Source organism: Triticum aestivum, chromosome 5A (genome assembly GCF_018294505.1).
Source record: "Triticum aestivum cultivar Chinese Spring chromosome 5A, IWGSC CS RefSeq v2.1, whole genome shotgun sequence".
Taxonomy (NCBI): Eukaryota; Viridiplantae; Streptophyta; class Magnoliopsida; order Poales; family Poaceae; genus Triticum; species Triticum aestivum.
Window position 1 is genome coordinate 312,797,509 of NC_057806.1, and position 27,687 is coordinate 312,825,195.

General features: G+C 48.9%; 1 protein-coding gene across 2 annotated transcripts; it reads right to left on the minus strand.

Annotated features, from left to right (window-relative positions):
• Positions 1-16,169: 16,169 nt before the first annotated feature.
• LOC123103104 (protein ZINC INDUCED FACILITATOR-LIKE 1) lies at positions 16,170-27,436 on the minus strand. 2 transcript variants are annotated; one of them, XM_044524593.1, is made up of 17 exons: positions 27,063-27,436; positions 24,405-24,445; positions 19,236-19,296; positions 19,003-19,105; positions 18,779-18,881; positions 18,655-18,708; positions 18,489-18,551; positions 18,325-18,374; positions 18,153-18,228; positions 17,660-17,836; positions 17,426-17,513; positions 17,221-17,306; positions 17,024-17,131; positions 16,882-16,926; positions 16,697-16,785; positions 16,488-16,531; positions 16,170-16,374 (listed from the first exon to the last, which is right to left on the minus strand). In XM_044524593.1, the coding sequence occupies exons 1-17, from the start codon at positions 27,244-27,246 to the stop codon at positions 16,268-16,270; spliced, it is 1,479 nt and encodes a 492-aa protein (XP_044380528.1). In that variant the 5' UTR covers positions 27,247-27,436; the 3' UTR covers positions 16,170-16,267. The 2 variants fall into 2 exon arrangements, with proteins under 2 accessions (XP_044380528.1, XP_044380529.1); XM_044524594.1 differs by lacking the exon at positions 24,405-24,445 and having other exon boundaries at positions 27,063-27,324.
• Between the last annotated feature and the right edge of the window lie 251 nt (positions 27,437-27,687).

Consider the following 27,687-nt stretch of genomic DNA (forward strand, 5'->3'; position numbering starts at 1 on the left):
CTATGAATCATGCCACTTGCTAGAGTAGTACGTAGTCGGTGACAACAGTTCTTCATTCACATGCCGGAACTCATCACAACGGCAATTTTGACGAAGATCCGCACCCAATTACTCCTGTAGTCGTTTACTTATTTTATGATGAAATGAATACGTTCGGCAATACCTTTGAAGGAATAAATATATCTAGACATATTTTAGTTTTAGATATATCTATTTACATCTATTTCTGCGATAAATATTGTTGGATAGAGGAAGTATTAATTACTTCTGTTTTTCTTTCTTTCAAAACTTTTTCCTTTTTTTAAAACTTCTATACTTTGCGGCGAAATTACTAATTAAGGAATATTCGTTGCAAAGAACACTTCATTTTTCCAGGTCGCGACAAGTGGCGCAGATGCAGCGCGCCACTTGTTGCAACATGGGAGTTTTCCCTTTTTCGTAGATTCGTTTATTCAAAACGCTTTTTCTTTTAAACCGTGCGTCCAAATCTCGAACCGTTTTCATCATTGGATTCCTCGCGTCGAGATCTTCAAAACTAGATTCCCTGTTGATAGGTTTTAACGAACTTTTTTTCATGAAAAAAACCGGACGAAAAAACCAAACTGGGAGCACGGTTTTTTCCTTTCCGAAAGAGGCACACCCGTGCCTCTCGCGAAATCACACCCGTGCCTCTCGTGGAAGCAAAACCGTAACTCTCGTGGAAGGAAAAAACATAAAAAACGCGTTTTTTTCGTTTCCTAAAGGTAAGGCCGTGACTCTCGTGAAAGCACAACCATGCCTCTCGCGGAAACAAAACAGTGACTCTCATGAAAGAAAAAAAAACAGAAAACGCGTACTTTTTCCTTTCTGAGAGGCACGGCCGTGACTCTCGCGAAAGCACAACCGTGCCTCTCGCGGAAGCAAAAACATGACTCTCGCGAAAGAAAAAAAACAGAAAACGCGTTCTGTTTTTTCCTTTCCGAGAGGCACGACCGTGACTCTCGCGGAAGCAAAACCGTGACCCTCGCGAAAGAAAAAAAACAGAAAATGCGTTTTGTTTTCCCTTTTCAAAAGGCACGGCCGTGACTCTCGTGAAAGCACAATCGTGCCTCTCGCGAAAGCAAAACCGTGACTCTCGCGAAAGAAAAAAAACAGAAAACGCATTTTTGTTTCATTTCCGAAAGGCACGGCCTTGACTCTCGCTAAAGCACAAGCGTGCCTCTCGCGGAAAAAAACGTGACTTTCACGAAAGAAAATGCGTTTTTTCGCGCAAAAAAACCGTTTTTTTATCGAAAAGCTAAGAAAGACCGAAGGAAAACCAAAACGTCGAAAAAACCCGTTTAAAAAGCCGAAAACGCGTGCGAAAAAATAAAAAAATAAAATCCGAAGAAAGCGTCCAGAACGCGACACGTGGCGAATGATTGAGAACGCGCCAAATGGCGCTGATCGTTGCGAGGCTCCCGAAGAAGCGCTCGTTAACTAGTTGCTCCCACTTTGCGGGGACAGTGGTGGAATGGCCAGTGGCAGGAGTAAGGACATGTCTTTGGGCCAAATCCTATTTGTTTGGATCATTCACGAGCGGCTACTTAGGGTTTTTTTTTTTGAACAAAACATGGCATCAACAGGTGCCTAATTCCATTTCAGCACTTTAAGAACAAGTACATGTAAACACTCTCAGCTTCTGGAGATGCAGCCCCCCGCACCCACGCTCCTGCGGCGTGCCACTCCGGCGCCCGCAGCCACCATAGCCGCCGCCGTTGACTCCTCCTCCTCCCCTCCTGGCGCCTCCTCATCCTCTCCGCGGTTCCCTCCGGGGTTCCCTACGCCGCAGTTCGGGCGGAAGGAGCTGGTGGCCTCGCTGTTCCCCCAACTGACGCTGACCACCCCAGATCTGCATCCTCCAGCTTCCCCTCCTCCATCTACGGCCGCGGTGGCTGATGCTGTGGTAAGCGAGCCCCAGCGCCGGGTCTGCTTTGACATCAATGAGGATCTCCTTCAGGATACTCCACCCCCTCCCATTCAAGGCGCCCATCGCCCTTGCCTCAAATCGGCGCCTGCTGCCGCATTCAAGTCGCGTGCCCGATGGGATGCGACGAGCCCTCCCTCAAGCCCTGCGCCGGCTACAGGGGATTCAAGTCAAGCTGCTCCTGCCGTGGCCGCTCAAGATCATCAATGGAATTTGGTGCGTCCTGCATATTGGTGGAGAGAAGGCCGCCCTAGCAACCCACATTCAAGACGGCGACCTGCGGCTTCTTATTCCCCTCCTCGTAGACAGGGCGAGTTCGTCAAGCTGCAAGACAGAGAGTGCCATCGCTGCCTACTGAAGGGGCACTGCAAGGCAAGCTGTAGAAATCCATTCACATGCCGGAGATGTCGCCAGATTGGGCATAGGGCGAGGGGCTGCACCAACTCTCCGTCCCCCTCCTCCCGGTCCCCTTCTGCTGCCCCTCCTTCCACCACAGTGAGGTCCCATGCTGCGTCCAGAGAAGTTGTGTCCCCTGCATCGACTCCTCCGACCCTCCCATCGCCTCCGTGGAGCTCCATGCCACGTCAAGAGCCCCGCGTCGGCGACCCGTCGCTGCGTCCTGATGAGGGGAGCGTCGTCATCATCTCCACGCCCGAGATGGACGCCAACGCTGCCAGCCTCGCCTCCTTGGGAGCCTTCCTCTGGCTTGGAGGCAGCAGGCCAGCCGTGAGCGCTGCTGAGATCAAGGAGGCCATCGACATGCAGTTCGGCGTGCGGGCTGTCAAGGTGGTGCCACACTATCCGGAGGACTTCTTCGCCCTCTTCGACTACCAGCACCAACGCGACAGGGTCACGGCGCCGGGCCGTTTTCAGCACAACGGGCTCGACATCCACTCCGCCAACTGGCGCCTTGACGCGCACTCTGATGCGATCCGGGCGGACTACCACGTCCATCTATGCATCGAAGGAATCCCTCTCAACGCCTGGTGCGACTCCGTGGCGGTGCAGGTGCTTGGGCCGAACACCTTCGTCCACTACTTCGACGTCGACACTCTACAACGTGAAGATGCTGCCAGTTTCAAGCTCTGGGCCTGGTCGGCGAACCCCTCGGCCATCCCCAAGGTGCAGCAGGTCACCATCGCGCCGCGGGTGGCCATTAGCGTTGGTGGGGCTCCGTCAACGGCTGTTGGGCATCGCGGTATCCGACGTCGCACCATTGTTCATCTCAACCAGCTGGAGGACTACACGCCCGATGCTTTCGGTAACATCTCTCGTTGCCCGCATTCTGAGCCTTTCACCTGGCGCTATGGCGTGGTGGATGGCGAGCGCCGGGTGCAGGATAGGCAGGAACCTCCGCCTCGCAGCCGTGACGATGAAGACAGGCACCGCCGCGACGACGAGCATGACACAGATGACCGGCGGGGTCGGGACAATGACCGGCCGCGATCCTCCTGGCGTGACTGTTTCTTCAGGAGCCGTTCCCGCGCTCCGGAACGCCGAGCTGATGAAGATCACCATGGTTCGTGCCGCGAGGAGCGTGGCGGGGACCGTGGCAGGGATGACCGCGGAAGGGACGGTCGGCACCGTTCTGGTTCAGCAAAGATGATTCGAGGCCGCTCTCTTCCGCCCTCCCCTCGCACCACCTCATGCGACATCATCGAGCTCACCCCCTCTGGTTCGGCCCTGGGCTGGCTCTGCGGCGCGACTTGCATGGTGACTAGAGTGCAGCCTTCCTTAACCCTGGATGCACATCAGGCCATGACTGAGATGATGCCGGCACAGCTGTCGGCCATGTCCACCCGCTCCCCTGATGTTGTGCTTGTTCCACGACAAGAAGCCCTGCTTGAAGATCCACACGACCTCAACGCCACTCCCACGCCGGAGTTTGTCCCTGCTACGCCCACGCCGCCGTCCAAACCTGATGTATCTGATGATGGCAGTTCTGGCCATTTGTCCCCTGTTGTAGCTCCCACCACTTCACCTGAGATGCCCACTCCTATCTTCATCCCAAGCAGGCCGGCTCTGCTCCCCTCACCACACTCAACGCCGCCCAGGCGGCCTACAGCTCGACGGAAGACACTTGCTGGAGTAACTGGCTTCCAGCTTCCTAGGCAGAGTCCGCGTCTCCGGGCAAAAAAGAGGAGTGTGCCCATTGCCAAGCTTGCAGAGCAGCTGCTCTGTCGACGTATGAACATCGTTGCTGAAGGTGAGCAAGTAACAGAAGCTGCGATTGCAAAGTTCACTCAGATGTTTCATGGCCAGCTTCCAGATCTTGCTGTGGCTGCCCTTTGTGCACTATTTCAACTTGATTGTGATCTCTCGTCGGCGGTTGAAGAGGCTCTGGTGCAGCATGGTGGAGAAGGTGGACCGGACCTGGATGAGGCTGCATCTGCAACCACTTGAACCTGTTGCCAGTTATCTGATGTACTCTAGATCCTTATGATTGTACACCAAACCAATGTCAGTTGTACGCCTGTTTGTAGCTGCTATAGATTGCTACTGCCCCTGGTCCCGGCGAGACCTCTTCTGCTATGCTTGTTTCAATCCATGTTGCCCCTTTGTAATTCTGTTGATGTACCCTTGGTGAATCAATGTTAGAGCAAAACATCTCAATACTGTGTTGGAATGTGCGTGGCTTGAACTGCCCAGACCGTAGAGCCACGGTCCATGAAACAATTGCTACATCCTCCTGCCATCTTGTTTGCCTACAGGAAACAAAGCTTCAGGTCATTGACAGTTTCATCGCTACATACCTTGGTGGTTACCGATTGAAGAATTTCGCTTACAAACCTGCTGATGGAACTAAAGGAGGCATATTACTCCTTTGGGATGATAATGTGGTGAACATTTCCAATGTCCAGATTGGATCATATTTTTTTCCGGAGATGTTGCTGTCAAGAATTCTACGGAGAGGAATAACTTCAAGCTTACCACTGTATATGGGCCAACTAGAAGCATTCACAAAGACGCATTTTTTCTCGAGCTATCCTCCCAGAAATCGTCGCCAGGGACAAAATGGCTGGTTAATGGGGACTTCAACCAGATTTACCGGGCCAGAGATAAAAACCACTCCAATGTTGATCATAGCAGATTAGTTCGCTTCCGCAACACTCTTACTTCCTGTGAGCTCAAGGAGATCCCCCTCCAGAACCGGAAGTTTACTTGGAGTAACGAGAGAAACAGTCCGATGCTTAGTAAACTTGACAGCTTTTTTTGCAATGAGGATTGGGACATCGAATTCGCCAACCACATACTTCATGCCATGTCCTCCTCGCTCTCAGATCATTGTCCGTTGTTGCTCGCTTGCGCAGACGACCCCAAGAAACCCAGGTCCTTTAGGTTTGAGAACCATTGGACCAAGATGCCAGGATTCCAAAAGACGGTCAGCGACGCTTGGAACGAAAATTCGAGTCACCAAGATCCCTACCAGAGAATTTTTCACAAGCTAAAATCTACTAGTCGACGATTACGTTCCTGGAGCAAAACACACTTTGCTAAATCTAAGGTCCAGCTGCATATGGCCCTTGAAGTTATTCACCGTCTTGATATGGCCCAGGAACAAAGAGAGTTATCCCAACAGGAAATTGATCTTCGGAAACGGCTCAAGAGGAAGATTATCGCATGGGCTGTGCTTGAGAAGTCCAGAAAGAGGCAAAACTCAAGAATCACCAATTTGAAGGACGGCGATGCTAACACCCGCTACTTTCACCTTCGTGTTAACCACCGAAGGAGGAAGAACTTTATCCATCGTCTCAAGCATAACAATGGTTGGATTACAGAACACAATTTGAAGGAGCAGGTCATACACCATCATTTTGAAAGCATTGCTAAGAAGGGTCCTTCGCGCAGCATTGACATCAATTGGGGAATCATTCCGGCCCCCAATTGTGACCTTCAGGATTTGGATGAGACTATCACGGAAGAGGAGGTGAAGGCTGCAGTTTTTGCTATGCCAAATGACAAAGCTCCAGGACCGGATGGCTTCACTGGTGCTTTTTTTAAAGCATGCTGGAGCACAATAAAGGGAGATCTCATGTCGGCTATTCATCGTTTCTCTGACCTACATGCCGCCCATTTCCACTGGCTAAATTCTGCGGATGTTGCCCTCATCCCCAAGAAAGATGGTGCCGAAGATATTGCTGACTTTCGCCCCATCAGTCTTATTCATGCTATTGCGAAGATTATTGCAAAAGTGATGTCCAACCGGTTAGCCCCCCACATGAACGACTTGGTCTCCCAGGCCCAGAGTGCGTTCATCAAACGGAGATGTATCCACGATAATTTCATGTATGTGCGCAATCTTGCGAGACGTTTCCACCGCAAGAAAACCCCGGCACTGCTCTTCAAGCTAGATATCAAGAAAGCCTTCGACTCTATTCGTTGGGACTATCTTCTTGACCTTCTTCAGCACCTTGGTTTTCCTCCACGCTTTCGAGAATGGATCTCAACTCTCCTCTCCTCGGCTTCGTCGCGAGTTCTGCTCAATGGGGTTCCTGGCACTCCTATCAAGCTTGGGAAGGGTCTGAGACAAGGAGATCCTTTATCCCCACTCCTTTTTGTGCTGGCCATCGACCCACTACATCACATTCTCAAGAAAGCCACTGCTCAAGGAAAGTTGTACCCTCTTGGTGGCAATGCCATGCCTATCCGAGCCTCCCTCTACGCGGATGACGCGGCGGTTTTCCTTGCGCCCATCAAAACCGAGGTCAAGTTTTTTGCGGATACACTTGCACAGTTTGGGGAAGTGATGGGACTAACAATGAACTGCTCTAAAAGTCTTGTTGCCCCCATTCGATGTGACTCCTTGGATCTTGATGATATACTCAGCTCCTTCCCCGCCAATCGCGCCTCCTTCCCAATGAAATATCTTGAGCTGCCGTTGTCAACCAAGAGGCTCAAAACAATCCATTTTCAACCTCTCGAAGATAAGATTGCTGCTCAACTTACCCCTTGGATGGGCAAGCATGTGGCGCAGCCGGGACGGGCTGTGTTGGTCAAGTCGGTCATCACATCAATTGCCATTTACTACTTGACGACGCTAGACCTACCTGCTCAGGTTATGAAGAAGATCGACTCCCTTAGGCGTGCCTATCTTTGGGCAGGTTGTGACAAGGTCACAGGTGGCAAATGCAAGATCAATTGGGACCAGGTGTGCAAATCAAAAGTGCATGGTGGGTTGGGCATTCTAAATCTGAAAAAATTTGCAGCGGCCCTCCGAATTCGTTGGTTGTGGGCTGCTTGGACGGATCCGGCCAAACCTTGGGTCAACTTGGGAAACCCTTGTGTACAAAAGGACAAAGATATTTTCGCCTCCGCCACAAAGGTTGTTGTTGGAGACGGTCGTCGAGCATCATTTTGGGATTCTTCCTGGCTGGATGGTATGAGACCCAAGGATATCGCGCCCAAGATCTTTGAACTTTCTACAAGAAAAAACTGCTCTGTGAAGAAGGCCTTGCACAATAACTTCTGGGTTTCTAAGGTGGATATTGGTGGGAACCTCACTGTTAGCCACATATCTGAGTTCGTCAACCTTTGGGGAAAGCTCTCGCTGGTCAATCTCAACCCGGAGGAGACCGATTCAATTACGTGGAAGCTCACCAATGATGGCCAATATTCAGCGGCGTCGGCTTATAATACACAATTCCTTGGGCTAGTGGACACGGACATGCCTCTGTTAGTGTGGCAGAACTGGGCTCCTCCCAAATGCAAATTTTTTGCTTGGTTGGTCATCAACAACAGAGTTTGGACGGCTGACAGGCTTCAGCGAAGGGGTTGGCCAAACTGTAATCTTTGTCCTCTTTGCAAGCAAACTCCGGAATCGGCGGCACACCTTCTTTTCCAATGCCGCTACACCATCCGTGTGTGGGGAATGATTAAATCTTGGCTCGGTTTACAAGATGTACACCCAGCGAACTGGGGTGGTTTGACTTCGGTCAAAGCGTGGTGGCGCGCCAATGCTTCTGGGACCTCACGACCACGAAGGGCGCTGACTTCCATCATGCTACTGACTTCTTGGGAAATTTGGAAAGAGCGAAATGCACGTGTGTTCTGTAACAACGCAATTCCAGTGGGTGTGCTTGTTGCTCGAATCAAAGAGGAAGCCTTATGATGGTGCCGTGCCGGGGCAAAATATTTGTGTAATGTAATGCCGCGAGAGTGAGGATTGTAACTAGGCCGCTGGCCTCGACTCTAAAACCTTCTTCTTATTCAATGAAAATGGCAAGTCTTTTGCCTTGTTTCAAAAAAAAAAAGAACAAGTACATGAGAGTACACCAAGGCCTGAAGTAAGAAGAAGAAGAAGAAAGCAATACTGCCATTGGAGAAGAGGAGCACAACAGATAGGTTGAGCGGCTACGTAGGTAGGTGACTGTGTGTGTGAGTGCGTTGCGACGCGACGGTAAAGATGCTTTGACACCATCTCCAAAAATAAAGATGCTTTTACAAAACAAAAGGCTAGGTCCAGGGCTTCACATGCCGAATTATTTCTTCATCATGATCGATTCGATCGTTTTCAACCGGCATGTTGCCTGGCTAGCTTTTGTCACCCACTGATCCGTGTCTTGATCTAATAATAAAGCAGTGAAATCATCTTCCTCTTCTTTTCTTTTTCTATTATTGTGGAAGCTTCCCCCTTTGGTTCCGTCATGATACGCCAGACCATATTTTTGGTGGTTCTTAGAAGATCTGGCCCAGATATCGGGTGAGCAGCAGTGTTGTTTCCGTAAGATAAGAAAGGGTAACCAAAGTAGTAAGCATTGCGCGAACGCGGAGGATGCCGAGACGTAGAAAGTTCCATGACCAAGGTCTCTTCTTTATACTCATTTCTCTTCTTTAAACAGTAGCTATACAAAGCTTTTGTTTCCTTTGAAAAGAATGGAGGGAGATGAGTAGATGATGAGACGCCGTAGACGGACCTGGAAAGGAGAGGCCGAGAAGAAGCTGGCAGCGGCGCCGTCGCTGTGTTGGTACGTGTGCCGCCGCGTTGCGTCTCGCGCTCGCTTCCACACTGATGATGCATTAATGGCAGCTGTGGAGAAGATCGATGAGGCGTGAGCGCGAGCAGTTGTGGCCACTGTGTGCGGCGGCAGCGTGACGGGAGGAAGTATCCCGTGCAACAAGAGAATTAGTGCACCTGATGCACCAGCAGCATATGGGCCGTTCGATGAAGAATACATGGCCAAGATTCAGCCCCGAGGTGGGCTGCTGGCGCATGTGCAAAAGTCACCTGAAACTTTTGTGTATCGGTCCTCGTGTTTGCAGAATGCAGCAAAGTGGGACATCATCCATTGCCCTACAGGCCTACAGGCTTTCTTCAGTACATCTCGTGTCCCTTCTGTATTTTGGCTGCTGCTAAAGGTGACGAGCTCATTTCAGATTTGACATAGCTATATCCAATCCAACGGCACCATGTTCACTTTGAAATGCATCTGAACTATGTACGTGCAAGAAAATGTTCCAACATCTTAGATGCATCATTATGAATGTTTGGTTATATTTTTATCAACGACAAGAACATGCAGTAGCATCAACTGACTTAGTAGCAATGGTCAATAATCCAGTTTATGATGTGGAAATTGCATCACAAACTAATTGGATATATATATATAACGTAACACAAACAATTGGCATCAGAAATTCAGTGTTAAATATATACAATATTGGCATACTTTACGGAAACATCAATGCAGAAAAGGATAGAAATCAGAAATTAAAGGTCTTTAAGTAATCAATTACTCTCATCTTCAGCATGACCTCTCATCACATACTAGAACGTTGTAATAGAATAAGAACAAGAACGACTTGTAAACTGGTTCTATCCAACATAGTAAGCACACTTTCTATTGAAGATATACAGAGTGAATCACAAGAAAAACTATGTGCCCCTGACCTTCAACATAACTTGCAGATACTTTTTTTCTTCCATATATTGGTTCCAAGACTAAGCATCATGTATAAACCTTATTTTAGAGTTTGCAAGGTGCATGTAAATTATGTACAAATGTAGGCTCATAACAGGGGAGCACTTCCCAATGTTGCTTTGGCAGTCAACTGTTGTAACTGGGGAATAAAAGTTTACAATTACGTCTGCATCTTATACAAGTTAGTTTCTGACAGTTGTACCCAATAAACAACCACCTCCGGGTGTTCTATTATCTAAACTTTTCAAGTCTTGTTGGTGATCTTACAAAACATCCGAGCAACACTTACATATCATTTTATTTAGGAAGCATTTGTCATATATATTTGAAACGAATCAGAGGAAATTGATTAACAAATTGAGATAATAAACATCTGAATATGATCTATGCACAAAGGAAAGAAGAGAGCATGCTTTGGATCCTTGAGTTGCAACAGATGTCCGGCTCCTATACAGCGGTAGCAGCGCCGACGTCCCGGAAGAAAAACCACGTTGTCGGCACACCTGCAACGAGCCCGCTCGACGCTTGTGTTCGTCTCAGAGGTCGGTGATGTTGAATTTGAAACATGGAGATCACTACATTGTTACAATAGAGAGCGAGGGGAGCTCAGGTGGTACAAAAGAGGAGAGACGGCGGCGCTGAAATTTGGTAATCCATCTCCCAAAGTACAAGAGAAGCGAGGAAGAGAGACATGCTCAGTTCGTTCAATTAGAGAGAACATAAGGTCCATTCTGCAAGAGTGCCAGCAACCCAACATGTGCCTAGATCTTGTCCCTTCATTCTCAATCTAACGGACCAGAAGTCGCTGGAGCATCTGGTGCACCGATTAGTTCGTTGCATGGGATACGTTCTCGGCGTGACGGAGCCACCGCAACCGACGATCGAGCTGTACGCAATCCAGTGCAGTAGCGCCCAACGTAGAGAAGTGGAACTTGTGGCGTCTTGGCAGCTACTGCCTCCCTTCTGTTTTTTTAGAGAAAACTTTCAATTTATTTCTTTTTAATTATAACAATACAACGAACATCTATGGCGTGTTTGGTTGCCGTACGCTACAGTACCCGTATTACATACACTTCTCCACTCAATCTGGCTATGCAAATGCAGCCTCAAATGCACCATCTGCATGTTGTTTGGTTGCCTACATGACCTCTTTTCTGCATGGGCAGAACCACACTGTCTGATGTTTGGTTGCCTGCATGTTAGTGGACAAACCCAAAACATGGTGTTTGGTTGTATGCAACGCCTGGTGTGTGGTAACCTCTTTAGCTAGTTGGTGAGGTTACCACCACACTTCGGCAGCACACATCATAAGCACAACAGAGTATGAACTAGCATAATTCAGATATAAGCGGTACCACACTTCATAACAGTTCAACTCATAAACCATAAACTAGCATAATTCAGATAGTATGCTGGAAAGAGGTGGCCCGGCCCTACTCCTTGGTGGCGAAGGCTTCGTCGTGCTTCCCGCACTTGTTGACTACCTCAATGCCATCATCGTCGAAGATGATGACCTTGAGGGTGTCGGGAGTGAGGAGCTTGAACGTCACCATGTAGCCGATCTTGATCTGATGAACGACTGCGTAGGTGGCCCAACCCTGATCCAGGGTCACCCTGCCGTTCATCAGCTTGACTGTCACCTTCCAGGAGTAGCCGGTGTTGTTCCTGAGCTTGAACTCCGTCGGCACCACGACAAAGTGTTTGGTGAAGTCCAGGGGCATGGGGATGCACTCAAGCTTCAGTGCAACGATGACCTTGCAGAAGTGAGTTGAGCCATCCTCCTGATGATAGTGGCCATAGTTGCGGTGCTTGTTGATGGGGGGCTCCTCCACGCCCTCGTCGTCGCCACCCTCAGGCGTCTTCTGGTCTTCTTCGGCGGTGGGCGGTAGCACAACCTCGTAGGGTATTGGATGAAGGGCATGCTTGCCCTTGTTGTCAAGGGCCGGGAGCACCTCCGTGCCCATCTCATTACTCTTCTCGATCTGCACACAATTCATGGAGTCAAGCACAACACAGAGTTCATGGCTAATTGAAGAGCAGTTCATGGTTAATTGAAGAGCATGTAGTTAAAATAGCATGACTGTCACTCTTCTCCTCCTACCCTCCACCCCCCTATATTTACTCACCTTGCCCACCACTACTTACCCACCCCCTCTATTCTCTCACTGTCAACCTTCCTCCTCCCCATCGCCATGAGCTCTAGCTCTAGCTCCAACGCCAACCCCTTCCCTTGAGGTATTGGCTGGAGGGCTTTTTTTCTCGGGTGGCCGGCTGGTGACCGCACCAAGTTCGAGAACACCATGGAGGTGTGCTCAAACTTCGACTCCATGCCGGACATGCAGAACGAATCAAATGCAGTGCTTATGAAGGCCACTAAAGAAGAGCTGAAGACGCTGATTCCTGACCCAACGAAGGGTGCGATGACAGTTGACATCATTCGCTGGGCCATGAATCAGGTCGTCTCCGACGACGCTAAATGGAGGAAGAAGTGGTGCAAGTACAGACCTATTGGGCTCCTAATGACCGCCGTGTCGCAGTGTACTGGGAGACGGCTATCGCGCCGACGACGGTCATCGCTGGGGAGCCTAAGGAGGTGGAAGAAGAAGCGGTGCACATGCCAGTGAGGGCGTCGGAGCCAGGCCGTCGTACCTGGCAGATCGACCTCGACTCCGCCGAGGACGATGACGACGACCTGCCGGCCCGCACGGCGATGAAGAAGAAAATGAAGGTCAGCGGCTCGACCAGCCGCTCCGCATGCCGGTGACGGCCGTCGCGGTCGACCGGTTTTCGTTGTGTACCCCCAATCCCCCAATCCCTCAATCCCCCTTCTGCATTCCGATCTTGCATGTATGAACTCGTATGAACTGCTATGAACTAGTATGAACTACCCCTATGCTTATCTATCTCTATTCCCCATTCCCCTCCGCCGTGGATCGAATCTATCGCCGTGGATCAAATCTAGCGTGCGTGCATGTTGAAGAGAGAGATGTGCTTACCGACATTGATGGAGTCCGGTGGTTTTCTTCCTCTGCTCCGATCCGCCGCCGCCGGTGATGGAGTCCGGTGGTCTTCTTCCTCTGCTCCGATTCGCCGCCGCCGGTGAGAGTCAGGAGAGTGGGGAAGAGTGGGGAGAGGGAGTGGTGAGGGGCGGTGAGGCTAATAACTACCGGCGCTTCGGGAAGCAACACGACTTCTCGAGCGTGGTCGCGCGCGTGCAGCCGACGCCGCCCACGTGCACCACTCGGGCCTGACCCTGGAGAAACTGCCGATTCGTGCGTTTCCAGTGAGCCAGACCTAAAGGTGCTTTAAGAAGCGTGCGATGCAGACCCAATAGTGTATGCGGGCTATCAAACATGCTGATCACTTCCCGCGCCGGCCTGGTCGAGGCCTATGCAGACAACCAAACACGCCCCTAGGGACGACTACTGCCTCCCTCCTGCTTTATTGTCTTCATCGTATTTTGGGTCAAATTTTGACCTTAAATTTAATTAACAGAATATTAATGCATAACGCAAAAGTTAATATCATTTAAAACTATATTCAAATATGAATCCAACAATACAATTTTTGGTGATATGTTTTAATATTTTGTCAGTTAAATCTATGGTTCAAATTTAACATAAAATATAAAGGGGACCAATAAGTCAGGACGACGGTAGTACTTCTTACAGGTTGGTTAAATCTTAAGTATATTAGTTAGCTATAAGAGCGGAAATTGCTTTTGGAGGCCGAGCTCCATGCAGGCCTTCAAATGCAAAATTCAAAATTCATGAAAATTCATATTTTTATATTTCAAAAAAATCTGAAAAAAATACGGAGATAGATGAAGGCATAGTGCATAACTGTGTAATTTTTTAAGACGAGATACGTCAAAATAAGGGTTGAGTAAATTTTCAGGACGAAATACGTGAAAAATAAGGGCCGTGCAAAAAACACAAATATGGGGCTTTCTAACACATGATCCTATTCGTCCTCCCAAATCATGAATTTGTCTTTTTTGTACATGTCGCATTTCAACGTATTTTATCCTGAAATTTACACACGTACGTCTCACATCCTTGTTTACTTGTATAAAAAATCCAAACTTTTTTGAAACCGAAATCTTCAAATTTTGATTATTTCAAAACATAGGCCTCCATGGGGCAAAATTTCGTGTTTTGACCCTTTGGGAGAAGTTGTTCGAAATATGACCCTAGCTTGCAAAAATTTCGGAATCTGGCCATTTTCCTACCGTCAAGGGGCATGGCGGTAGGGTATAATAGCCTACCAATAGGGTTGCAGCCCTATCAAAAAAAAATTCTAAGTTTCAGACATAGTGCGTGTGGGCACCTACCGCTGGTCACCTTGGTGGTAGAGTTACACATGCTACCGCCATCCCCTGTGATGGTAGGGATACGTTGCGCTGACGTGGTCAAGTTTCTTACCGCCAGAGGCCTTGGCGGTAGGCTGCTATACCCTACCGCCATACCCCTTTTGAGCATCAGTACAGACACAAACGCTCATATACACGCGCATACACTCACCCCTATGAACACACACACGCACACCCTACCCCTATGAGCACCTCCGAGAGACTGAGCCGGCATATCATCTTGAGATTTACGAAGTCACCGTAGGCGCCTCGTCGTCGACGGGAACGTCTCCTCCCACTAAAAGCGCATCGCCGGAAATCCTGAAATAAATCCAGGAATAATGCGAGCACCAGAATTTGAACCCTGGTGGGTTGGGAATACCACTGTTCACCTAACCAACTCAACCACAGGTTGATTCGCCCCTACCGCCATACCCCTGGCGGTAGGAAAAGGGTTAGATCCTGATTTTTTTTTAAATAAGGTCAGATCTCAAACAACTTCTCCAAAAGATCAAAAAACGAAATTTAGCCTCTGCATGGAGGCCGAGAGCCAAAATGCCATTCTCGCTATAAGAGTATCTGCGCTTCTGACGATGTTGTGGCGCTTTCGTGACTGCGCCGTCTGCATGGTGGGTGACGGGCGGCGCAAGACGTTCTGGCAGGCCTATGGTGTGGGCGGGACACGTACCATGGCTTTGCACTTGGTGGGCACTTTCGCCCTACCATCTGGGGCAACTATGCCATGGGGAAATGTAAGTTTTTTTCGGCTCTATCATCGTTGATGTCCCTGCACTGCCGACCTGCATCACCGCCGCATCATCCCCATCATGCCCTATGTATTCTGCGGTGAGGAAGAAACCCTTGAACACCGGCTCCTGGGATGCGCTCACGCTCAACCTTTGCCTTTGCTCCACGAACTGTGTCACCATTCTTCCGCGATCAACGACTTGGCCTTCTGCTGTTGTGCGCAATATTGCCGATGATGTGCTACTATTGAGATGGCGATGCTCTCCTACAATCTGTAAATCGACCCTAGTATCCTGGTGTACCCTAGTGCGCCGTGAGTGGCCTCCGGCCTCGTTTCCCCCGGTGACGTGTCCCGCCCATACCACGGGTTCCGCCGGAACGCTGTGCGCCGTCCGTCACCCATCTCGTCTAAATAGTATCGAATATCACACATCTAGCCAATTTACTCAAAAGCCTATACTAATAAGAAAAATGCTGTCAATATATTTTGTCAACTCACAGGAAGAGATCCTAGGAATCCTGTCCCTTAGCTTGCTGACAGTGGTTAGTGACGAGGCAGCGCTTTCCACCAGCAAGGGCACGGTAGATTATTGCAGCACGTAGCGGCAGATTGCTTGGCCATGGATCGACGACGAGTTCGCGAGTGCTCTCGCAGCCCCACCTGGAGCCGCCAACGGCGGCGAGCAGCTTCGCTGATGGGTGATGAGTGACTAGTGACTACGTACGTACGTAGATCAGTGAGTTTTAGTGCGTTGCGATCCTGAACCCGAACGTGCATGGCTTTTACTGTTTTACAGAAGGAGAAAAGAAAAGGTTTGTCGATGACTTCCCTTCCCAGTCGCCGGCGAAATGATTCGTTTCTGGATCAGTCGTTTTCACTGGCTGGCTAGCGCTTTTGTCCTCCACTGATGAGATCCGTGTCTTGATCTATCAGGCTAGTTCCTTCTTCCATTTTTCTTCATCAAAAAACATACAGTATTAAAGCAGTTTCTGAAATCAAGTGCAGGCCATCATCGTCTTTCCGCCACCGTTTTTCCGTTTCCGAAACCTTTTCTCCTTTTGTTGATTTCCTTGGCTTTAACCAAAGTATTCGTCAACTGATACAGAGTCATCCTCATCCTTTTCAGAAAATGCTCACCAGGTCAAGTGTGTATCGGAATTTAAAAAGAAAAAGAACATGGGCCGCCTAGGCTCATGCAAGTTTTAGAATGTTGCTGTTATTATTACAATATATAAAATAATTGGAAGAACGTTCCTGTTATTACATATTTTGACAGGTGACAATCTGTACTGCTGTGTATGTTCCTAACTGCACTCTTCTCCTACAGTGGGTAAGACCAGGAAAGGCTCAAAGGTAAACATGAGCCCAAGGAGCTGCACCAAGTTCAGCACCAAGAACACCATTTGATCACCTGCAGATTCAGTGGAACAAACTAGATCAAGTTACTTCCTAAAATAACTATATCAAGTATGTATAATCAGAAAGTCCTTCTGTACTACTAGTACAGAACATATTGATTGTTACCTGGGAAGAAGGTGCTGTCCTGATGTTTCTGCGCCCATGAGAACCTGCATTCATTCAGTACCATTAGGCGATGAGAATTAGGAGCCCACGGCAGAGTGATTCAGCACGAAAATTTCAGTTTTCTTGGTTCGAAACATAAATCAGTAATCGTAATTGTTTCGCTCATTGCACCCTGTTATGGAAAATATGAGATGACAGGAGCTACTCACAGATAACCAGCCCCTATTGGAGCAATTGCCTTGAAAAACGACATGGCAGTTGTCGATATACCATTCGCAGTGCCTCTTTGGTCTTGACGCTGGTATCAAATTCAGAAACGTTGTTTTATTCAGTTCGACTGACGCAAACATGGTGTTGCAAAAAAGCTCCCCTGGTTATATATATGCATACATACCACAGCATGGTTCTGCAGAAGGGAAATTCCTGTGCTGGCAGTAATCTGTACAAATTTGCAGTATACAAAGATTAAATACCCTTGGATACATAATTTCAGGGTAGCAGACTTTCAGAGAAAGCAGGTGCAGAAAAATGCTTACTGCAACAACACTTCTCATCATGGCTGCAGAGTAGAGAGCAAAAGAAAGTTTGGCGCCAGATAAGTATGTCATAAAGGGGTAAGTACTGACGATAAGTATGGACAGAGCCTACAGTGTCAAATTCAAAAACATCAGCCATGATCATCAAACTTAATCTATTTGTTTATGTGGAAAAGGCACAGCAGGAGACTACTCACAGAAGCAACACGTGACGAAATGACTGGCCCCAGAAACTTATGAACCCAGTGATAAATGATAAGCTGATATACAAGAAGACTAGCACCTGGACCAAAAGGAGAAAGTATTAGGTTTAGGTCACCCCGTGATACTAACATGCACCTTCAAAGCTACATTAAAGTTCCAAAAGTAAAAACATTAGGTAAAGGCAGAGGGATGCGAGACCTGCCACGGCAAGAACTCCACCGATATCTTCAGATGAGAAGCTAAGACCACCATACTTTCTGTCACTAACAGCCCACAAGGAAAGTATCTAGTATTGAAAGAACCGCATGACAGCTAGAGTGTTATTCAATGATAACTATTAAAGATGAATGCGAGTAGTAGATAGATGTATTTGGAGACTTGTCATGTAGCAGCAGAATGCAGAAAGGACAAGAATTCTAAAACAATATTTACCTCACTATATGCAGTGTCATGAAGACCAAAGAAACAATAGGACACCATAGTTGACATCCATGGCCAATTCTGGAGCAAACTCTTCTTGCGAGGCGAATCTAAATAAGCCTGTTCTGATGGCAAGGCTTTGACCTTTTCGATATCCTTCTCCGGACTCTTATGTTTGTGTATGGTCTCCTGTCAGTTCCATTTGACAAATAAGATTAGCAAACGTGGGAACAAAAGCTAGATGTAATGTGCCCCTAATTTGAATTTATTAAAAGAATATATCCACAGCATTTTCAGTATTAGAAAATGTGGGAAGAAAAACTAGATATAATGTGGACAAAATAAATTTTAACTTCTGTAGCATATTTTGTTTGTCTGTTGCAAATGGAATATAAAATTGGTCAGACTACAGATTATGCCAAGTAATACTGATATTCCTTGTCAGTATTAGCTATTGAAAAGTTAAATGAAGACTGATGATAATATGTAGTGAAACTATACGTACCGGCATCCATATACAACTTATTAGAACAATGGCAGCAAGCAATGACACAGCTACACAAGGTAAGAAATATGGAAACCTGCAAAATTAATCCAATGAGTCAGCCATGAAGTCAAGTATAACTATATTGCAAGCAGTTTTGTAAATAACTATATCTTGATCTTGCTGGATCTACCTCCCAAAAACTGACTCCTTGGAGAATGTTTGTGGGTACTTTTCAGCAGGCTGACAAAATGAGAGTGGAGTAAGAAAATGAAAGCAGTTCATCTCTTCGTTTTTGTCACACTAGCAATCTTGCAAGTGTAATGCAAGTCCATTTATACATGTAGACTAGTATACCTGGGCAAGGTAGCCTCCAAGAGCTGGACCGATTACAAGACCAAAACCCCACGCTGTGTTCACCTTTAATCAAAGCAAATCATATCAGGATAATCTTTGTTTTGAAAGGACTATATAATATGAAAACAGTAAGAACATGAGCAAATAAGTTGTTCTGAGAGATTACAACTGAGAGCCCAAGAGCATGATGTTCAGCTTGACAAACTTCAATAGCATAAGCCTGCATGGTCGATAAATATTTGTAATCAGAACTGAGATGCCTTCATGTTGAAGCTGGTAATTTTTAGTACCTTTATTGGAGCAAGTAAACCATTTAGGGAACCTAGAACAAGTCTTGTAGCTATTGCCATCCAGTACTCTGTACTTAGTCCAAACAGTGTGTTAAATATGACCCTGGAATATAAAGAAAGCTAATTATGTGACTAATGAGTTACCGAATAGCAAGATAAAAATTGTTGCCAAGTTGAATCAGAACTCCTGTTATAAACTGATTTAGAATTCATGTTATACTTACACAGACAGGATTGAAAATACAATGACAGGCTTCCGTCCAATACGGTCCGCAACAATGCCCCAAAAAATCGCAGAAAAGGCTCTGCCAATCATGTACGAAGAAGCTACATTTGAAAACACCAACATACAAATTTCATGCCTATATATTTAAATATATTTGATTTCTCAAGGACAATGTATGATGCGGGCTAAATGATGATATTTGTTTTTGAATGGTGGAGCCAGAAACTATACCAAGGAAACCAGCATAAGATCCTATATCTTCCTCTGTTTTAGCAACGTGGAAGTCTCTAACCTGTAGAAAGGGATACAACGAGATGAGATGTTACTTGCATTTTTTGTTACAAAATGAGATATTATTTGCATGAAAGAAAGTTTAAAATTTCAATGAAATGTCCAAAATTTCCTTAATTTCGGTGAGTACCAAAATATTGGTATCCTCGGAGTTTCAGACTAGATTCAAATAAAATCCAAATTTTAGTGAATTTTTGATAGATTCAGTTTCGAAAGAATTTTCGAGATTTCAGATATTTCGGTGATGTCCGAAAATTCTGGATTTACCCTACTATTTTGACAAGTCTGTGAATTTTGGAGCAAAGTAGTAGGGTAAATCCAAAGAATAACTAGGGGCTGTATTAACCTATTTTGAGCCAGGTCCCAGACTCGCAGTCTGGGGAGCCTGTGGCCTCGGGGCGGCCAGGATCGCCTGCTGTCCTGTCGGGGCAAAGCAGCGCTACGCTTGCTCCTGTCGCTCTGGCGGGCCCAGGTATCCCCACTGACCGGTCAGCACTGTCCCCAGACCCCACTCCTGCGGCGCTGGCGGGAAGAGACGCACCGACTGGCGCCCAAACCGCTTCTGCGCCCGCGACCGCGGGATCTCCTCCTGACATGGCTCATACCGGGCCAGCTGGGCCAAACGGGGCCGGGCCGCTACATGCTGTACCTGACCCCCAAGCCATGTCTTCCATGGAGGGTGCTGCCGGGCCAGGGGCCGTTGGGGCACAGGAGGCTGAGGCCCAGAGGACTGTTTCGATCCTGCAGCGACCCCGGGGATCCCCCACGCCGACGCCCAACACTGATCAGCGATCGTTTGCACCTGAACCACGCTCTCCGGCATCTGGACGGTTCGCATCGCCGCCGATCACGATGCGGCGATCTCGCAGCCGCACAACCACGCAGCAGGTTTGGACGCTTGGCGAGTTTCTGGCCGCGGCCACGAAGCACATCAGTGCGGCGCTGCCGACTCCCGGGAAGCGGCCACGTCGTCCCCTCTGCTTTGCCCCACGGCGAGGACGCTCCGTGACTGCAGCCACACCACCGGCGGCGCCGCCGACGGCTGAACGGAGGGCGCGCGTGCAGATCCTCCGCAACCTGGGGATTGTAGGCACCAACCAAAAGATCACAGCCATCGAGATGAAGGCCTACGACGACATGTTCGCGGCACCAATCCCCCTGTCCGTGCTGAAGGCAATCGCTGCCCTGGTCGATCGGGAGATCCCAGCGTGCTTTGCCTCCCCCACGCGCACGGCCGCGGCCACGGCCGGGGACAGCTAGGCACGCAGGCCATTCATCGTCGACCTCTTGTTCATGGATCACGAACTAAAAATCGCGGTTTGGAATGTACGCGGCCTCAACTCGCGTGCACGACGTTGTGCCATCCGCTCTCTGTTGGGCACTACCGGAGCATCCATTGTATGCATTCAGGAAACTAAAATGGCTTTGATCTACTCGCCCATTGTGCTTGACATTCTCGGCTCCGAATTTGACGCCTACACGTACCTGCCGGCTGATGGCACGCGGGGCGGTATTCCTCTAGCCTGGAAGAGCAGGGCTGTCACGATCTCCGACCCGTTGCTCACCCAGAATGCGCTCACGGCCAAGGTATCCGTGGCCTCTGGGACGCCGTGGTGGCTGACGACGGTCTACGGACCCCAAGATGACGCGGATAAAATTCTGTTCCTCCAGGAGCTGCGCGACGTTCGGGCGGCATGCCCCGGCCCATGGATGCTATGTGGTGACTTCAACCTCATATACCGCACGGAGGACAAAAACATGGGTGGCCTGCACCAGCGCATGATGAGAAGGTTTCGCCGCGCCATCAACGACCTCGCCTTGAAGGAGATCTATCTCAACGGGCGTCGCTTCACGTGGTCGAATGAGCAATCGCCGCCCACGCTAGTGCACCTTGACCGCGTCCTGTGCACATCGGACTGGGAGGATGCGCACGGCGAATGCCATCTCCGGTGCCTTGCCTCGGTCGTGTCAGACCACTGTCCGCTGCTGCTGGACTGCTCCCCCATGCCGATGGCGCACAAACGCTTCCACTTTGAGGATTATTGGCTTAGGCTTGACGGCTTCCACGACACCGTTGCCGCGGCTTGGAGCTCCGCGCATGACGACGACCCTTTTCGGCGGCTGGTCAAGCGCCTCCAGGCCACGGCTAAACGCTTATCGAGTTGGAGCGCCAAGTCCACGGGCAACATACGGGAAAAGCTGGCCATATCCCGCGAGCTGATCTTGCGCTTCGACAAAGCACGGGAGGACCGGGCGCTCTCCCCCCCGGAGGAATGGCTCCGCAAGCAGCTCAAGGTCACCTACCTCGGCATGGCATCCTTGGAGCGCACAATCGCCAGGCAACGCGCCCGTATCGCGTCCCTCAAGGACGGCGACGCCAACACGAGCTTCTTCCACCGGCAATGCTCCTATCGGCGACAGAAGAACCGCATATACAGCCTTGCCGCCGACGGGCATGTGCTCACGGCTCATGAGGAAATGGCCAACGCAGCGTTCTCGCATTTTGATGGCCTGCTGGGCACCGCTCTGGACCGGGCGCACACGCTGGATCTTTCCCAGCTCATTGAGCCCAGCGACCTTGCATGCCTCGACGTGCCCTTCAGCCAGGAGGAGATTTGGGAGGCGGTCAAACGCATGCCGGCGCGTAAAGCGCCTGGACCAGATGGATTCACCGCGGAGTTTCTGCGTGCCTGCTGGAGCATCATTCGCCATGACATATGGGACGTTTTCGAGCGGCTTTACACGCTGCGCGGCCGCGGGTTCAGTAAGCTTAACCAAGCGCTGCTGACCCTGCTGCCTAAGCGCGCGGACGCCCACTCGCTTGGTGACTACCGGCCGATATGCCTGATCCACATTGTGGCCAAGATCGTCTCGAAGGTCCTATCGTTGCGCCTTGCCCCCAAGCTGGATACCCTTGTAAGCAGCAACCAAAATGCATTCATTGCCGGGCGCAGCCTCCATGACAACTTCGTCCTAGTCCGGCAGTCCCTCAAGATGCTGCACCAACTTGGCGCACCCAGGATCATGCTCAAGCTCGACCTCACACGTGCCTTCGACTCCATCTCGTGGCCCTTCCTCTTTGAGGTGCTGCGCAAGTATGGATTTGGGGACCGATTCCGGGAGTGGATGGCCATCCTGCTCTCCTCGGCAAGCACACGGGTCATGATCAATGGAGTCCCCGGCCCGCCAATCTGGCACCGGCGCAGCCTACGACAAGGTGACTCCACCTCCCCACAGCTCTTCGTGCTGGCGGTGGACACCCTTGGGAGGCTGATGCGACACGCCCTACAGACCGGCATCCTTCAGCAGCTGCATCCCCGACGAGCCATTCCGGCGATCTCTCTTTACGCCGATGATGTGATGATGTTCTGTCATGCCACTACTGAGGAGATCGCCGCTGTCAAAGGCATCCTGGACGTGTTCGGTACGGCTTCTGGGCTCCGTGTGAACTACGCCAAGAGCTCGGCCACGATCCTTCACGCCGGCGACTACGAAGCGGGGCTGCTGGAGTCCCTCGGGTGCCCCATCGTGGCCTTGCCGGTTACCTACCTGGGCATCCCGCTCTCCACTCGCCGCCCATCCGCAGCACAGCTGCAACCCCTCGTCGACGCGGTGGCGGGTCGGCTGCCTTCCTGGAAAGCTTGGCTGATGAACAAAGCGGGACGGCTAGCGCTCGTCAAATCGGTGCTTAATGCAATACCGATCCATCAACTACTAGCGCTTGCGCCCCCAAAGAAAACCCTCAAACAATTAGAGAAGATTCAGCGCGGGTTTCTTTGGGCCGGCCGCGCGGATGCCCACGGTGGACATTGCCACGTCAACTGGCGTAAGGTTTGCCGCCCGCTTGAATATGGCGGCCTTGGCATCCGGGACCTCGAGCGCACGGGGCTATCACTTCGGCTGCGCTGGCTATGGCTCACGCGCACGGACACTACTCGAGCCTGGCAGGGGCTGGACATGCAATTTACGACGGCGGAGCGTGCGCTCTTTTACGCCTCCACGACCATGGCCATTGGAGATGGTAGGACAGCCTTGTTCTGGGAGGATCGCTGGCTTGGTGGCCAATCCGTCCGCGAGCTTGCGCCGAGGCTCCTCAAGTGCATCCCCAAGCAACGTCAAAAATCTAGAACGGTGGCGGAGGCCCTGGCCGGCAATAGTTGGGCACGTGACATCCATGGCCTGCTAGGCCTCCCAGAGATTGGACAGTACCTTCAGCTCTGGCACTTGGTGCAACCTGTCGAGCTGTCCAATGAGCCGGACAGGCTGCTCTGGAGCTGGACAGCCAGCGGCGCCTACACCGCCCAGTCTTGCTACCGGGCAACTTTCCAGGGCGCGACGGGCTGCCACTCCTGGAAGCTCATTTGGAGGAGCTGGGCACCGCCCAAGGTGAAATTCTTCCACTGGCTGGCATGTCAAGATCGCTGTTGGACCGCGGAGAGACTCGCACGCCGTGGCCTGCAACACCACCCGCGATGCCTTCTGTGCGATCAAGAACCGGAGACGATCGGGCATCTGATGCTCACATGCCCATTCACTAAGCAGACATGGCAGGAGGTACTATCTTGGCTGCGCTTGCCGGCGCCGGCGCCCGAGCACGACGGCTCGCTCATGGATTGGTGGCTGCGCGCAAAGGAACACACACCACCAGCGTCCCGCAAGGCGCTCAAATCCGTGGCCCTTTTGGTACCGTGGATGATCTGGAAGCATAGAAATGCGTGTGTTTTCGACCATGTGTACCCATCGCTGAACGAGCTTGTAGAAAGGATCAAAGACGAGACCAGATGTTGGGCAAAGGCTGGAGCTCAAGGGCTCAGGGTCGTTTTGCCATCATCCTGGGACGTGCACTGAGCCTCTGTTGTCTGTGTGTACAAACCGCCTCCTAGGAGGATGTAAATACCCTCTCTTTCCAATGTAATGAAACGCAAAGGCCATTTGCGTTTTCTCAAAAAAAAATTAACCTATTTCAAAATCTAAATCTAAATCTACATCTAAACTTCAACTTTAAGATCTCCTGGACCAAGTAGGTAACCAAAAGTAATCTAATATAATCTAATCAACAACTTGATCTAGAGATTAGTGGATGCGCTAGGTCGGTGATAAAATACATACCATGAAATACATAAAGGGAAAGAGGCATGTGATGGGCAAAGCTGAAAAAGACAAAGCAAGAGCGTATATTTATTGTCAGAATGAGGGACACATATTGCACCGCCGGATGCGTTAGGTGAAACTGCATGATCTTTGCAAGAGGAACAATTGACAGCTAGAAACAAAACAAGAGAGGAAAGCAGTTAGATGCATGATCGTGGAACAACCAACATGTGGTAGTTCATGTACTACTCTGGGTAGCTTTCTATCTCAGGCTTGGCGTGATGCTGGATCTGAGTGAGGTGTTTGCTCTGCTCTGTAAAGCAGTTTTTCTCTTCTCTGAACACGTGCATGGACGTTAGAATGCATGTCTTCTGAAATACTGATGGCTTGTAATAGCAAATATACTCTAGCATCTATGCATTGGATACTGAGCTTGCTTGGCGCCATGGATCTGGTGGCCATTTTGGATTTGCTCGTGTCACCGAAAATGAGTAAACAGTAGCAGTGCGTACTGCTTATGGAATCTTGTTTCTCAATGATAGATGTGCGACAGGCATAAGTTGCGGGATTCAGAATGTGTTATTAATTTTGAATCTTTCAAATTTGTTTCTACTCCTCCGTTTCTAAATACTCCCTCCGTTCCCAAATATAAGACCTTTTAGAGATTCCATCATGAACTACATACGGATGTATATAGACATATTTTAGAGTGTAGATTCATCCATTTTGCTCCGTATGTAGTCCATAGTGAAATCTCTAAAAGGACTTATATTTAGGAACAGAGAGAGTACTTGTCTTTCTAGAGATTTCAACAAGTGACTACACGCGGAGCAAAATAAGTGAATCTACACTCTAAAATATGTCTATATACATCCGTATGTGATAGTCTATTTAAAATCTCTAAAATGACAAATATTTAGGAACGGAGGGAGTAACATTTTAGTAGATAAACACACGTGAAGTTAGAGTACTCTGAGAATGGAATGGATGGAAAACGAGTTTGCAGATGAGCTATATATTACCGTTTTCCTTTGATCAGTTAGAAGTGAGCTATTTTCTCCATTCGTTTCTAAATATTTGTCTCTTTAGATATTTCCTTGGAAAATGAGCATGTATTTACCAGCTCATAAGTATAAATAATACTGCAGTTTTTTCTAAGCGATCAGACGGTACGCTATTTTTGAAGTTTGCATATTTTGTAGAATTAAGGCAAACTTTAAACAAATCTAAAGAACATGCTCATTTTTTTAAGTACAGGTTGTGAATCTTGATCCGCCGTCGCCCAATACTTCCCGGTACTTGGCTTCACCCCTAGAGGGGCATCTTCAATGGCGTTCATCAAACGGACGCCCCCAAATGTTCGCAGACATGTTCGGATGTGTCAGGCGGGCGCCACCCAATGCTATCCCTTAATTCTTTTTCCTATTTGTCGGGCATCCCCCTTTGTCAAATTTACTCGATCAATATCAATTCGATGATATATTTAAATAGTTGCGAACAAATGCAACTAATAGCAAAAGCGCCGAAAGTTCAATAAGTTTTATATATCCATCGAACCATCCAATAGCAAAACTTCGGTGTTCAACAAATAGATTTGCTACAAATCAAACATTAGATTTTTTTAGCATGGTAAATAGAACGCCCGAGATGACAAATTATGTTGTCGCGAGGATGACAATTTCTTTAGCAAGTGTGACATATTGTTGCCAGTTTTTTTTTGAGGAATTGCCATGCTTGCTAAAGGAAATTGTCATTCTCGCAGCAAGATAAATTGCCATTAAAAATATCAGTTTGTTATGCTTAAAAATATGATGTCAGATTTTTAGCATTTTCACAATGGATTTATGGGAGGTTTGGTGATCTACATTGGAGATGCCCTAAGGGTGTGCACGAAAATTGCTTATAATTATTGGTCCTCAATCGAAAAGTGGCTGCAGAGGCCGAGCTCCATTGAGCTCTATATACATTTCTCAGCCAAAATACCTTTTCCATAACTCAAAAAAATCTGAAAAAATGTTTTCATGTAAACATATACTTGAAGTATGCGTGTACAAATTTTCATAAACATATGTATTCATATGTGATGTATACAAAAAACACAAATACACAGATTGAAATAGGCTTTTTCTTTGTTGTATTTGTGTCAGATATTTGTCTTTTTTGTATAGCATGCAAATGATCAAATTAGTTACTGAAAATTTATACAGACTTAAAGAATATGCATATGTATTTGTACAAAAAAATGGGCATTTTTTGAAACTTTTAAATATATTTTGATTTTTTTTTTGCAAAACGAGCTCCATGGAGCCCGGTCTTTGCAACGCCACACTCGGTCCCCAATGCGCTATATGCAGCCATGCAGGCAGAGGCAAGTGAGGTGATCACCTCAGGATGTGTAGGAATATATCAGGGCCGGGTCCGTGTAACAATTCTCGTGTCACGGGGGCGAACATAGGACCGTACGGCCCGGCCCTACTCCTACCTCTGTGCAACCTGTGTGTCGGACAATGACTTGTCTCTGTTTGTGGCGTCCTGTCGCCGTACGGCCGGTCACCGAAAACACCGTATTTTCCCATCACGACGACAGCCCTATGATAACATTGCAATGCAGAATGTACGCCCCGCTAATCTAATCCAATTTAATCTAGAGTAATTTTAGAAGCATTGGTTACGTACATGAGGCGAGGGTGGTGAGGCCGACGAAGAAGAGCTCCTTGTAGGGGATCCTGCCGCCGGAGCTCTCCTTCCTCCGGTCCTGCGCGCACCCGGGGCACCCCGCCTCGTGGTGATAGCTCCTCGCCGCCGACGACGCTGGCAGCAGCAGCGGCGCCGCCGCCGCTCCTCTTTCCTCGTCCCCCATTGCAATGGAGAGCTCTTCTCTTCGATAGACTGGGGTGGATGAATACGCTTCGTCCCGGGCTTTGGCTTGGTCCACCTGCCGGGGGTTTATACAGGCCGCTAGCTAGTTCCCAAACCACGCAGGTTGGCACACCTTGCTGATCCACCTGCTCCGTGCTTTTTAAGTGTATGTACACGTGACCAGCTACGTGGTATGTGCGCTTTTTACTCTGCTTCGGTTCAATGGTCTGGGTGTTGGGACTAGATTGGATGTTCGGGGCGGCCGAAACTCTTTCCTATTATCTCCCGACCTAAAAGGAACTGGATTCATGCATCGAAGGTTTTTTTTAAAGAATCAACGATTCAGGATTTTCGTCTCGCCAGGACTTAGAGCATCTCCAGCCGTTGGCCCCCCAGGCGACGATTTTACGCGACTCCTGGGGGCGAGCTGGCGCTAAAATCG